The sequence below is a fragment of the Phascolarctos cinereus genome, unplaced genomic scaffold (assembly GCF_003287225.1).
Source record: "Phascolarctos cinereus isolate Bilbo 61053 unplaced genomic scaffold, phaCin_HiC Scaffold_2;HRSCAF=192, whole genome shotgun sequence".
Lineage (NCBI taxonomy): Eukaryota > Metazoa > Chordata > Mammalia > Diprotodontia > Phascolarctidae > Phascolarctos > Phascolarctos cinereus.
In genome coordinates, this window is record NW_027555625.1 from 204,270,307 (window position 1) to 204,285,802 (window position 15,496).

Sequence of the window (15,496 nt, forward strand, 5' to 3'; positions counted from 1 at the left end):
GTCAAAAGGTCTCACCCAAGGACCTAGAAGGCCATATGAAGTCTTCAGGCCCACACATCAGGCTGTAGGTGAAGATACAGAATAACTACCTATTACCTAAAACTAGCATTCAACAAAGGGTAAAAGTCAACACTTTCAAGAATCCAAATGATATAGAAAATAACTTTGCTAAATATATATAGTGACCAAGAGTACCGTTGAAAGGTGGATGGGTAAAAACTGTTACCTTAACTCCATGATTCAAGACTGGAATGTCTAGAATCAACTGAAAATATACTTGATAATGAGTTGGACATGAGTTACCATTGTAGCACTCACTGTTTATAAATACATGAAGTACAGTAATAGAATGCTTCAAAAAAGTACAACATGTAGGACCCATGAGGCAGCCTCCTCTTTATACTCAGTATGTGTTGTAGTACCCTTCACAATACACAATTTTGGGATTCAAGACCTATGACAAATGATTTGTTGCAAGAAGGATTTTCCTTTCAAGGAGTGCTAAATCTTCCCATTTATTATGGGGTATCTCTCCTCAGAAATCTTTGAAAACAAGGAATTCCTATTTCTTGAGAATAGTATCATGGTCTACCTAAAGGAGGCAAGATCATTTAGGTTAGGCCAATGTTTACCAATATTTTTCTGTTTCTTTACTTTCTAGTACCATCCTCTGATGAAAGTGGTGGTATGTATATGTGTATGTGTGTATGTGTATGAGGGTGCACACATGTATGTGTTAGAAGACTGGAGATGAAGTTAAAGAAATCTAGGGACTTGTTAGATAAAGGCTCCTTTAAGAAACACCTCTATGTCCTACTACATAGAGCACTAGTAAAAATTTAAGGAGCTCTTCTAGTCCTACTATTTCAAGATCTTAAATAAACAATACACATCAGACAACTATGTTTTTAATATTTAATATTTTATAGAGCAAACTTGTTATTTACCAATCAACTCATTGCGAGCTCACATGCCCTCTTACAAAATTTCTCAAAGTTTCCCAATATATCCTTTAAAATGATCAACTTATACCCCAGTAGCAATTCTGTTCATTTTTTGTTCACAGTAAATGATTGAATTTACTGTACTCAAATATTCCATTGTTGCCAGCAAGAAGCTAAAAACCACCCATTTCACACATGTGTGGCCTTCAAAATTCAACTAGTAAAATGGAAAATGTTTATGCATTCAATCCTTTTAACGAGTGTTAACACTTCAAGTGAGTGGAAAAGAATGACATTAAAAAAAAGGACTCACATGTATGGTTATTTTTTTTCCCAATAGGCTTAGTGAAAACAATTCTACATGATGTGAATTTACTTATATGATAGGAAGAAAAAAAGGTGTCTTCATCCAGACTCCTTTTTTGGAAAGTCATGGTACTTATCCATCCAAACCTGAAGATGTATGTTTAAAAAATTTCACTTCCTTTTGAAGGTGATGTTCAGACAAGGGCACTGATACTGAGATGATACTGAGAATGAATAAAGGGGTGAAGGCTATTACATACATGTTAATGATGACTAGTAATTTCCTTGATTAAACAGATAGGTAAACCAAACTTCTTCCTTCCCTCTGTAAGCTTGTGCATAGTTTATCTGTATATTTACCAGGCTGACAGATAGACTGCAAATATTATTCATTTGCTAGTGCAAAGAAATAAAATTACTGTAAATTAGGACACAAAATCTGTCATTACAAATCCATTGTTTGGAAGAAAACACAGTTCAATTTGTTTGAATACAAAGGATTCCTTTGAGACTTAAGATACCACAATTACTTCCTGCTTTGAAAAAAAAAATACCTCCAATTCAAGAAGTGTCTGTTTAAAGCTTGCTGAGTTTCTGAAACTGAGAAACTAAATTTAGAACCTGCTCAGAAGCTTTGATATTCTTGGCTCTCAAGTATGCAGCACTGTTCACACCAGTTTCCTCTAAGAAATATCGATAATTGACCATCATCCCACAGGATGAAGTAGTGCCTCTGAGGCTCAAATCTGCCAACCAATTGATCCGCCACATCACTGCCCCATTCTGTAGGTGAAAGTTTGCCACTGGGTTGAGGGCATAACCACGATGTTTTTCTCCATACAAGTACCAAGCGCAGAGTCTCATCAAAGGGGATTGTAACACCTTGACAAGTTTTTCAGATTTCACCCATTCATTGCTAGTTAAAAGTATCTTCAAAGTTTCACTAATGGGGCCACCTATGATATCTGAGATTTCATTACTTTCAGCATCTGTAAAGAGTTCATTTCTCCCAAGTTCCTTAGTTTGAGAACTCAGTGTTCCAAGAAGCCACTTGGTGAATCCTGGTATAGGTGACAGACTTGAAAAAGTTTCAAGGTGAGGAAATTCCTTCTATAAACAGAAGAAAAAGACACCTTTTATCTAAATGAACACATTTTATATTTCCTATTATACAAAAGTAACTTACAAAGTAACTTTAAAAATTTCTCAGGTTCTTGAAGTACTGCATACCAATAATAGGAACTACATTTTCAGCAATTTGAACTCATTTCTTTAGAAAAAAAAAAGATTGGCAAACATCAATATTGTTTGTGGCTAAATGTGCCTGAAGAATGGAAAAGTTTCTAGATAACTGGGCAGCGAGAGATTAGCACATTTTAAAGAAATGCATACTTCATACTTTCATTCTCATGGATATTTTAAGTGAAATAAGTTAGTATATCTGATTATACTTTCTGGGGCACTATGATGATTTTTTTTGATATAGATACTTCAACTGAGGCTGTCTGCAAACCTTTAATCAATAGCCATCATAGGTTAAAAAAAACATCAGCTGCTGAACACTCATCTGGTGATAAGCTTCTCCACACATGGCTAGGCTGTTTTTCATAAAACACAACTTTTCTCTGGGCCCATATTCAAAGCCTTTTCAAGTTGGTAGTCGCTCTCAAAGCTCATCTTCCACTGGCAAAAACTTCAAGAACCCAAGATCACTTCCATGTTATAATGAAGCACTGAAGTAGGACTTCTATGCTAACATGATACGTAATTCCTAAGTACAAACTCCTCATTGCCAAGCAGCAAATCAACCACGATGTAACACAACAATGAAATATAATAAGGTGTTCAGTGGCCAGGGAAAGCACATAAATGTAATTGCCACTATTTTCTGATAGACATTAGTTAAGCTCTCTTAGCTCTGTCTTGGGTTTTTTGTGACCAGAGGAAAAAATAGGGTATATTAATTTTTAAAAACCTTTATAAATCCCCATACATGCTATATTCTTCATTACTGTTGGGGAGAGCAGAAGCCTATTTGCTTACACATTCCTGATTTCTTCCTTGTACCCAGCCATACCCAAAGAGGCTACTAGAAATGCTACCTACCCTTTTGTCACTGCTATTATCCTAGGAAAGGGAAGGGCAGAAAGAAGAGAAAAAATATCAATAATAATGGCTGACACTTAAATAGCACTTCATGACTTATAAAGTATATTACACAACATTATCTTATCTGGTCTTCCCAATCAGCATGTGAGGAACAGTACAAAGTATACTTATTTCACAGATATGGAAACTGAGGCACAGAGAAGCATTGTCCCATGTTATACAGCTATTAAGTGTCAGATCCAGGCCTTTTATTTACCTCCAAAACTAGGATTCTTTTCACCATAGCATAATCTTTTGTTTTTTCTTTTTCCTATGCTGAAACATCTATCACTCCCCTCTACTCACTGTTGCCATCTATCAGTACAGGGACAAAACTTACAACAAAATGGCTCCACTTACACACTCTCAGGAATCGAAGACTTTTAAAATACTAGGGAATAATCAAAGTTTTTTAGATTTCTAGGTGTTTAATCACAAATTATATTACATTTTAAAAAATACTTCAACAAACATTTATTAAATACCTTATTCTGGATAATGATGATACAAATATAAAAGGATATAGTTTTGGGATTGGTGGGAGAAAAGAAAGGGAGAGGATAAGACATGTACACATTTAAGTATAAAAATGGCACTATATGTTGGAAACTTTCAACATTAAAGTTGTTTTTACTGTTAGGATTGTATGGCTCCCTGTATCTCTGGATTGTTTTACTCACATACATAGGGACAGGCAAAAGGACAGTTGATGAAAGGTATAAAAGAAGCCATTCATTTACTGGAAATTCAAATTTACATACTTAAATTAAAAACTAGTTTATTATAAGCTACGATCACATTTAAAGACATTGTGAATATATGTTAGTCAAGAGGGAATAACTATAATACCAGCATATATTTACATAGTTAGTGCTTAAGGCTATAGTTTTGGTCACTTTATGCCCTATTCTTTTTCTACTGCCTCACACTGTTTGTTAGGAAGAGACCATATCACTATATTTTGTTAGGAAGTATGAAAAGCATAGACCACTTTCCTAGCAGGGATGAGTCTAAGTTAATATTTTTTAATGAAAACAGTTCTTGAAAGGTTCAGTATTACTGTGGCTAACAAAATGGATTATCTCCTTTGTGGAAGAACTAAAAATAGGTTATTAATTAAATAACTACTCTTCAGTTAAAAAGAATCATTAAACCGAGTATAAGATCCTTTTAGAGTAAGGATTGTTTCATTTTTGTCTCTGCTTAGCATCTATTGTAGTGCCTTGCATACAGTGGGTAAAAAAAATTTTTGTTTTTTTGTTTTGTTTTGTTTAACTAAACTAAATGAGAAGGGTTCTTGAAAAAATCTAATACAAGGTCCTGGGTTCTTCAAGAGCTTATGTGGAATAAGGATGGATACATTACATTCACATTCACATTCACTCATTCTGTCATGTAAAGTATTTACAATCTGGCTTCTATCTACTTGCTATCCTTATTTCATACTACTCCCTTTTACATTCTCTATTCTCCACCCAATCAACATTCTGTTTTCTTCAGTTGTGCATAAGAAACTATCCTTCATGCCTAGAATACTTTCCTTCCTCATTTCTATCAGTCAGAATCTTCATTAAAAGCTAGTTCAGTTGCCATTTTTTCCACGAAGATTTCCCTGATCTGTCAGTGCTCTCTCATTGAATGCTCTTGTATTATATTCATCTATCTATATGTTGTATTACCACCAGAAAATATGTAAGGTCTTTGAAGGCAAGAGTTATTTTGTTTTGTCTATATAACTAGCACCCAGCACAGGACCTTCCACATAATGATTCTTAATAAATGTTTTTTACATTGAATAGAAATGTAAGTCTATAGCTTGAAAGAATGATTAGAGAACAGAGATAAGCATATGGAAATCTTTTACACAGAGGTAATAATTGAAACCATGAGGACTGATGAGACTACTTAAGGCAAGAGCATAGAGAAGGAGGAGATCACTTTGGAGGTGAAAAGAGAAAGGAGATCTAGGAAAGGAATCAGAGAAGCAGCAGAAAGGAAGAGAACTAGCAGAGTGTTTTATTAAGGAAACTAAGGGTTCAGTGTGGGATGGTCAGTGCTACATAGAGGTCAAGGAAAAATCAGAATGAAAAAACAAAAACAAAATGTTTACCAAGGAATTATAAATCCAGAAAATATATAGGAGATAGCTATCCTAATAATCGGAAGTGGCATGTAGGGGAGATCTATTCCTATAATACCAAGAAATGACATGGATTCCAGGATTCCTTTAAAAATATGGACTAGTGCTTAGAAAGCCTTTGCTTAGTGTTAGTGAGCAAAAGAAATTTTAAGTTTGCTCCTTGCTCTATAACACTTTGTGAAATCAAAAGACACACATATGAAAAGTTAAATGACAATATAAATAAGTAAATGGTAACACTAATTTTTTCTGTGGATAGCAAAGGGCAAGGGGGAAAACACTTGGGTATCTGAAGAACTTAAAAAAGATAGGAACTGAACTAAGTTAAAGGGTAGATAGGATATAAGGAGATAGAAAGAAGAAAGGGCATTCCAAGGATGAGGAGGAATACCATAAAAATTAGGTTTTGATTGAGTGATCAGACCCATTCTCTAGTGAAGTGAATGCCTCAGAGATTTGGTCTTGGTCTTATATTGTTAAACATTTTACAAAATGCCTTGGATGAAGTCTTATATAGTATGCTTATCAGATTTATAGAAGACACAAGGCTCAGTAGGAACAGATCAAGTTAGAGGACAGAAAAAATGGGAAACTTGTTTTAGTATCAAGATGGTGAATTTAGGCTTAAATATGTTGAGTTTAATGTGGAAGCAGCACATTTCAATAGAAATGTCTAGATGAGACATGAGAGTTTGGGTGAAAGGTCAGAACGATAGATATACAATTGGGGTTCATCCAAAAAGAAAGCTGTAGTGGATAAGTTTTTCAAGGGGCTGTAAGGGCTTAATATTACTCAAAGTTTCATATTTTAGTTAGCTAACAACAAAGTAATATATCATACAAATATCTGATGAAAGAAAAAAGCTAAGTTGTTCACTGGTTGGTAGTGTGAACCTATGGATGGTTCTGAGATTGATAGAGACATGTATATAATTTAAACAGATATAAAAATACAAACAAAAACCCACTCAGTCAAGATGAGGACACTCAAAACAAAATGACCATATTTGCCAAACATACCTGCAGTTCCTTAACAACTCGTTTTATAAGGAAACTTCCCAACTCAACACCTTGTAGGCCTTGCTGGGCCAAACTGATAGAATAGAAAATTGCAGCGACAATTTTGTTTTTGTCTTCTACTTCCGGTGGAGAAAACTCTTTCACTATTGCCTGAAAAAACATGTATAATGTTTTTATGAATATGATTTAATTGACATATATAATTCTAATCCTTTAATTTTTGGCTGCAAAGCAAAATAACCTACAGGATGGGAAATGAATGAAACATCAAAATGACATCTGTAAGGCAAGCAGATTTACAGACACAAAATGTTGCCTGTCCTCAGTGAAGCAATGAGGGATGGGAGTAAGATTATTGGAATGGGAATCAGAGAACTGGGTTTTAGTGTTACAGTTTTACCAGTAAAATATTTCCGCAATCTGAGGACTGGTTTCCTTATCTGTAAAATGAAGGTGTTAGATTAAATGAACTTCAAGTGTCTCGTAATTCTAAATCCCATGATCTATAATCTGCCTTTCCATCTGGGACTAAAGTTCTATATTTTTATATCCCTACAGAGGAGTTTCATAGCTTCTTTCAGTTTTCTGCTCCAATGTTTATACATTATTTTTTATATTCCATCCTAGGTAAGCAAACTGCTTTGTTGTAACTTGAGTTTTCCTCTCTCTAGGCCTCTTTGTAGAAGGAAGACTACAAAAAATTCTTAAGATTTTGTGGAAAATCTTGAGAAAGTACACTGGATCCTTACTCTTCTCTTTTCTAATCCAAAATAGCTCTAGGTTCATTTTCTACTTACCTCTAGATTTTTTAAAATCACTTCTCAAATATGAAGATTTAAACTTGAAATGCTTATAAATGTAAATCTGAGTGCTGATAAATGTTTCTGATGCTAATGAACATTAAGTCTAGCTGAAGGTAATCTCAAATTACCTTTGAGATCCTGAGATCCTATGCCTTAGTCGTACTAAAATATTTCAGCATTACACAAATAAGTAATAGCACTATACCTCTGATTTGATTTGTAGATTCACTATTGATCCATTTCACAATGATTTATAAATACCTAATTGCCCAGAGCCATATGCTATGCACTGGGGAAAATATAAAGATAATTATTACATAATCTACCTTCATTGAGCTTACAATCTAGCAAGGGGAATGTGACACATTCAAGAACACACAGTAACAATATTTCAGAATAAAATATGATAAGAATATGGAGACGTAGAATGTGCTTCCTTGGAAGGAAAAGAAAGACCATTTCTGATTATGGAGTTGGGGGAGGTCAAATCAGGAAAAACTTCATGGAAGAGGCACATCTGGCCAGATCCTAAAGGACAAATAGAATTTGGGATTATTGGGAGAAAGGAGAGGGAGAGAGAAGGCATTCCACATAAGCACAGGCAGGTAGGTAAGAAAGTGCTGAGCGTGTACATGGAATGCCCTTGGTAAAAGCACCCACCTACCATTAAGATTCCCTTATTTGAGTTTCAATTCTATGATAACTCTCTCTTGTTAGAGATAATTTAAATGTTTTACCCTGTGCTTTTTATTCTGAAGATCATTCTCTGTTAAGTAAAAAGGAAGCAGACTCATCTTCTTGTTGTTATTTATCAATATCTTTCAATCCATTCGAAGCAGGAGTTCCATCTTTTCCATATTCTTTCTGGACCCTCAAGTCTAAAAACATCTTGTTATTTTTAATATTTACCTTATTAGAACATTCTATGCGGTCACCTTCCTAATAAGTCTTGCAGGATTATGTTACTTACATATTAGTGATTTTATCTTTCTCCTTTATTATCCATAAATAAACATTTTGGCATTTATTATTTACTTACATTTTTTTCATATGTCTATCCTGATTTTATGAGGTGCTGTAGAGCAAGAAAGTTCTTTTATTTATTTTTGATAATGTCCTTCTAAAATCTGTGCTCAAGTCCTCGATGAGCTTACCTTGAAGTCACTTTGGCCTCTTAAGACATATTCCTCTCTTCCCCTGCTGCAACAGAATCATTTGTAACTGCACTACCAGTATTTTGTTCTTGAGAATTTTATATCCATCTTGAGTTACAGTCTCAGGTAATATGGACTTACTTGTCCTCTCTGAATTTTTTGAAATCTACCCTTCTAAAGCATAGGGTACATATTGGGTTATACATGGATTTCCCCTCCTTATCTATTACTCTGAGAGGGCATTCATTTCACTTACTCTAAAATATCCCATATTTCCACTTTCCCAAATAGTTGGTTAGAATAATGTCCAGAAATAGGAGTTCTCCTTGTTACTTCATTCACTTTGTGAAGGATGATGTTATTAACTAGGAAAGTAAGGAATTCATCAGCTGCTTTATTAGTGGAGATACTTTGAAAAACTGTGTAGACAGCTAAAGTAATCTCATCATAATTACATTCTGTCACAGTGTCAGTTCTGTGATTTACATTAGAAATTCATCATTTCATTTCTCTTTTTGATCACATGGCCTATATAATGTGTACCCACCCCTACATAACTCTTGTTTTAGCTCCTTTTTATTCTCATGCATATGCTCTCTCCTGCCCACAGATCATAATAAACATTAACACGCTGAATGACTAGTCTATAAGTTTACTTTCTTCTTTAGCCTTCAATACTACTCTTCTTTCATTTGAATTTTCCTATTCTAGCTGAGAGTTCAGATATCCCTTGTGATTAATGGAGGTATTTTCTGATTCTCTGAAAGAAATGGACTATAAACCTGTATTCTTCATTCAGTCAATGAGGCAATAATTATATTAGTTATATATATATATATATATATATATATTATATATATATATGTATGTGTATATATATATATACACACACACATATATCATTATAGAATATGATTAAATAAAATGATACAAGTTAATTTTAAAAAGTTAATTACCTATTGTGTCCAAAGTCCTGGAAATATGAAGGTGAAAAGTAACAAAATAACTACTTTTAAGAAGCTTACTATCAAATAGAGATGAAATAGCACCTTTACAAATGATTATGATCAAAGTTTAAAGTGATGAAATATACAGAAGTCTACCAAAGGAGTCTGAGAGATTAAAGGAAAAAAAACAATTTCTCACTGTGGGGATCAGAGAAAGCTCTTTGGAGAAAGTAGCACCTGAAGTGGAACATCAAGGAGGGAAAGGATTTATAGGTGAGCTAGGGTGGAGGATGGAAAAAGAGGGGAATGTCATGCAAAGGTAAAGAAATGGGAAAGGGCAAGCCTAGATCAGGGAATAAAGAGTTGTTCAGAAACTTGAGGACCTAGGATATTTGATGGTGCTTATTTTATGTTGAATATTGTCAGAAAAGATACCTGGATATTGTTGGAAATCTCATTGGTCAATGCCACATGCAAAACTATCAGTGGTTCCCCAGGTGCTGAACAGTGAGAAAAAAAATAGCATCTTCTGTATGAACTAACACGTCGCTTCATGTCCATCCAATTTTTGACAGGATGCACAGCCTCAGACCTGAAGAGAAAATTTTTCAATGACAAAAGAACAATTAATGATTTTTGCATACAGCTAAGTCAGCAAAAACCAAACTTATAAAACAAAATTTTAGTTGATGCTCACTCTACCTCTATTTGGAATATAAAAATTAAAACAAAGCATTTTAAATTCTAGCTATATTAAGCATGATGACCTATAATTATTACATGTTATTATAATTACATAATACAGAATTATTCTGAGATGTAGCATGGTATAGGGGATCCCACAGCCAGTCTCAGAGCTGGGATCAAGACTTGCCTCTCCCACATACTGACTGTGAACCTGGACAAGTCATTTAACCTTTGAGTTCAACAGGCCCTTCTAAAATTGGGAGTTGAAGAGTAGTTGCTGATTATTATTAGTAAGTAGAGACATTCCTCAATACAAGTTGCTCACATCAATGAAATCAGAGATCAAAGCTTGCACCTCTTCCCCCACTTCTTAAAACCCCTCCCAAAAAAATCCCCCAAAACTTTTTTTAATTCCTAAGCTATAGAAACATTAATATAGCAAAAGTTATGATTAATATGTGACATTCTGAGAGAAATTCAATGTAGCATGTTTCAATATAGAAATCTATTCAACTATAGTAATCATCAAAATTCTTTCCTTCTGTAGTAAAACCTGTTTTAGAGCTAATTTCTAATGCTTTGGCTCTTATCTTTTTATTTCCTTCAGTCTTATCTGGGCTCCATTTAGATTGACTTTACTTTCTGGAATATGGGCAGTTAGCATTTTTAATTACTATGGCCCCTAGGATAACCTATATATATATAGCCTAGCTATAACCGCCATAATCTTTTTTTTTTCTTCTTTGCAGCAAAACATATTTTGGAGCTGGTTTTTTAATACTCCGGTCATTCATCTTTCAATCCTTTTATTTTTAGCTGGGTCGAATTTTCATTTTTTTTTCCAGAACACTGAACTAGATGATCGCTCAGGTTCCTTATAGATTTAATAATTGACAAAATTCTATAATCCTAAACTGGCAACAATTGTATTTTACTACATTTAAGTATAACAAAATTATACATGATTTTGGGCAAGAGGAAAATTGTAGCAATAATTACATGACATTTTGAGAACCAATATATATTATATGCATACACACACACACACATATATACACCTATATATAAAATAGTGAAGTTTTAACTTGACTAAGAATTTTGACATACCTTGTATATGTTCAATTCAATGAATACCTATAAATTTTATAAAATAGTGCTTCTTTCTTAAAAAGCCATGTCAAAAAACTGATCATTTTGGCTTTGAATATTTATACACACACACACAGTCTCTCTCACACATATATTTCTCTCTTTATATATACATACCTACCCTCATACACACACACACACACATACACATATGTGTAATTTTTAATGAATTCATTTCTGATGATCAGCCACTTATTTATATTTCATATTACTTTAGTATTTACACTAAGTATAACTCATTCTGTTACCATTTTCATTAGGCATAGTACAAAAACATACACTTTGAAGCTAGTTTTACATTTATCTGAACTAATCAGCGTACCAGGAATAGAAATTCTTGACACTTACTCACTGATTTTTTGTAGTACTTCACAAGGTGAGTGCCAGGTAACACGCTCTAGGTTTAAAAATCCTGTAGAAAACCAATCTGAAAGCATGTTCTTCAGCACTCCATTCATTTCCTGAAAAGGAGAGAACTAGCAATAAATAAACTTAGGCCATGAAATCAGAGTCAATGCCATTCATAGCATATGAGAATGTAGGCCATCAGGTCATGTCAAAGGCTATGGAAACTGCTTCTCTGAACACAGAACAAGAAGACATTTAACTATTTTTCTGACATAATTCTAGCCTTGGAAACAGCAGCATGAACATGATTAAGCCTCTAATTAGCTCATTTTAGTTCTGAAAATACAAATAACTGAAGCTCATTGAGATACCTAAATGGAAACTTTCAGCTTTAACTACATTAAATACTATAGTACTGTATCAATTCACTATCTGGAGCAAAATGTAATTTGAAAGAAAAGTAAACAACATAATAAGACTTGGCACTGGAACACTTAGGTTAAGTTCTGACTTTGTGACTTCCTAGATGTTTGCTCTGGGCAAGTCAAAATCTCTGTGGCACCAATTTTTCAGAAAGCAAGTATAATAATGCTTCGTAGCATAATCTCAGAGCTGCTATGAGTATCAAATGACAAGATCTACATCAAGTAATTTAAAGTAAAAACAGAAACTAAATTTACTCCTTAAAAATATATAATACAAATTCAGTTTAATACTTAAGTATTCTTAAGAATGAAAGATGTTTGCTACCGTATTTGTTGCAAACATCTGTTGATAATGATGGATAACAGAGTAATGATTCAAGCACAGAAAAAGAAAAAGAACAAATCAGAAACCAGTAGAGGGGAATCATTAATGCAAAAACCCCCAAAGAACAGAAATCAAAATCCAGGAGAGAATGAGAATGAAGAAGAGTAGACAAAAACGGAAAAAAAATCTTCAACAATAAGAAATTCAGACATCAAGAGGAAATGCCAAAACCAACAGCATACAAGATCTAAAATTCTGCACTCAGTAACTTATCTAAAACATATTCTTCAAGAGCTGGCTTCTGAATGGCATTAGTACTATATATGAAGCAAAAATAATTTATTTTTCTTTTTTTAATTAATTTATTTTGCTTTATCAACAATCACTTCCATACGCTTTTGAGTTTAAAATTTTTCTCCCCCTTCCTCCCCACCACCCTCCCCAAGACGGCATACAATCTGATGTAGGCTATATATTTACATTCCTATTATATATATATTTTCACATTAGTGAAGTTGTAAGTAAAAATTAAAACCAATAGGAGGAACCATCAGAAAGAGTAAACAAAACTCAACAGAAGAGAAAAAAAAAAGATGGTGATTCAACTCCATAGTTCTTTCTTTGGATGTGAATAGCATTTTCTATCACGAGGCCTCTGGAGATGTCTTAGATCCTTGTATTGCTGAAAAGGGTTAAGTTTATCAATATTTGTCATCACACAATGTGGCTGTTATTGGGTACAAAGTTCTCTTGGTTCTGCTCACTTCACCCAGCATCAGACCATACAAGTGTTTCCAGGTTTTACTGAAGTCAGCCTGTCCATCATTTCTTATAGCACAATAGTATTCCATTACATTCACATACCACAACTTGCTCAGCCATTCCCCAATTGATGTGCATCCTCTCAATTTCCAATTCTTTGCCACCACAAAAAGAGCTGCTATGAATATTTTTGTACATGTGGGTCCAAATATAATTTTAAAAAAGATTAAATCCAAAGAAGTTCAGGTAAGATTCAACAGGTAAAAATTATTTCTAGCAGCATTGAATTAGGCACTTAGGATCACAGATTTATAGCTAGAAGGGTTCTGAAGAAGTCATTGCCTCCAACCATCAAAACTGAGGCCTAGAGGAGCTGCTAAAGTGATTTTTCTAAAGCACAGATCTGACCATGTCATTCCCCTGATCATTAAACTTCAATGGCCCCCATTTCCTTTATGATCAAATACAATCTTCTATTTTTAGGATTTAAAGCCTTTCACTACCTGGTTTCAACATTATTGCACATTTTTTGTTGCTATTCTAGGATTATCACACATTTCATGTAGTCTTTAGTCAAGCTAAACTGGCCTTTTTACTATTTCTTACATAAGGATGCTAATTGAACCCATGGGAGCTGATGAGATCACCAAGTGAAATAGCATGGAGTTAAATGAGAAGGGGATGTAGGCTGAAGCTTTGGAGGACATCTAAAGTTAGAGGGCATTACATGGATGAAGAACCAGCAAAGGATGCTGAGAAATGGTCGGGCAGAGAGAAGGAAAATCAGGAATCATGTCTTAAAAACCTACAAAGAGAGAGTATCCAGGAGAAGACGATCTACAATGCTAGATTATGTTGAGAGGTCAAGAAGGATCAGATTCAGCAATTAAGAGAGATCATTTGTAATACTGGAGAGGGCAGTTTTAGTTTAATGAAGAGGTCAGACCCTAGGTGACAGAGGGTTAAGACTGTGAGAGGAGAGGAAGTAGAAGAATAATAAATGAGGAAAGGGATGGTTTCAGATTTGTATGAATTGATACAGAGTAAACAGACTGAGGAGAAAAATAACATTATAAAGAAAAACAACTTTGAAAGATCTCCAAAAAATGTAATGAACAAAGACTATCTCAGAAACATGCTGCTCATTATTGTCTGACAGAAAGGTAATGGACTCAAGATGCAGAATATGATATATATCACTGGACATATAATTCTATGGCTATTGTAGGAAATTTGTTTTGCTTTACTATTCATATTTACAAGAGAATTTTTATTTTTTTTTTCTTTCCAATTTGGGGCATGTGGGAGGAAGAGGGGCTATAAGGATAGAGTACAAAATGAAAAAAGAAAAAAAAGAGGACCACTGAAACATTATATATGTGTATGTGTGTGTACACATATATTTGTACATACATGCATACATATACAAGGGAATAGAAAGTAAAAAAAAATCATGGAGAGGCAGAGCAGTTTTGAAAGTTTTATGCTGAAGTTGTTCTATGTTTAAAAAGAAATTAAAGCTATACTTAATAAGGATTTGAAATTTTATGTAAAATCCTTTTTGTTTATGTATGTATACACACACACACACATATACACACAAACACATATGGAAATGACATTTAGTGTTTAAGTTCAGAATACAAACAATTTCAAAAAATTAAATGTCCATCAGTAGGAAGAGCCAAGTATATTTCTATGGTGTTGGGGAAACCAGTGGCCAAAATATCCAGTGCTGTGGTGAAAACACTTGATGTTACTGTGAAAATCTGGAAATTTTTTGCAACTTAAACTGATATGTTTCCTATTTTATGATTTACATTAAAAGAAGAATCTGGTCAATGTGATAGGTCTGGACAAGAGAGGAAGGAAAAAAAAGATTCTTCCATTAAACTTTCAGATATACTGATGGCTTTTCCCCTAGGGTACCAAGAGAAGGAGTGCCTAAGTTGTAACTGCTTCAGGCTCTGGGGGACCACTGTGTACTGGGGGACTTGGTTCCATCAACTTATACTTCTGAGCCACTCCTGAATTTCTTACCAGATGGCTCTATTTAAAAAAAAAATAAAGCAACAGAGTTTAAAGTAGGAAAATAGACTTTAATATATGGAATTTTGTTTCCCATATTAAAAAAAATTATTTTGGATTTATTATATTATGGTGAACTTTATTAAAAAAATACTTACCTTATAGATTATAAGGGCTGCTGGATTAGTAAAGCAGGTCATGTTTTGTCTTTCCCTCACCTTCTACTATTCCTCTAGGAGTTTTAGATTACAGGAGTGGTATAGTGCCACTTCTCTTTATTTTCCAAATGTGAAATTAAGAACTGATGGCA

General features: G+C 33.9%; 1 protein-coding gene across 1 annotated transcript in view; it reads right to left on the reverse strand.

The window, feature by feature from the left end:
* Positions 1-901: 901 nt before the first annotated feature.
* MLYCD (malonyl-CoA decarboxylase) overlaps positions 902-15,496 on the reverse strand; it is a 30,713-nt gene continuing 16,118 nt past the window's right edge. Inside the window, exons 2-5 of the mRNA XM_020992644.2 lie at positions 11,647-11,759; positions 9,898-10,054; positions 6,559-6,708; positions 902-2,360 (exon numbers count right to left, since the gene is read on the reverse strand). Of these exons, the coding sequence (XP_020848303.1) occupies positions 1,827-2,360; positions 6,559-6,708; positions 9,898-10,054; positions 11,647-11,759 (954 nt within the window). The 3' untranslated portion in view covers positions 902-1,826. The remainder of the gene's footprint in view (positions 2,361-6,558; positions 6,709-9,897; positions 10,055-11,646; positions 11,760-15,496) is intronic.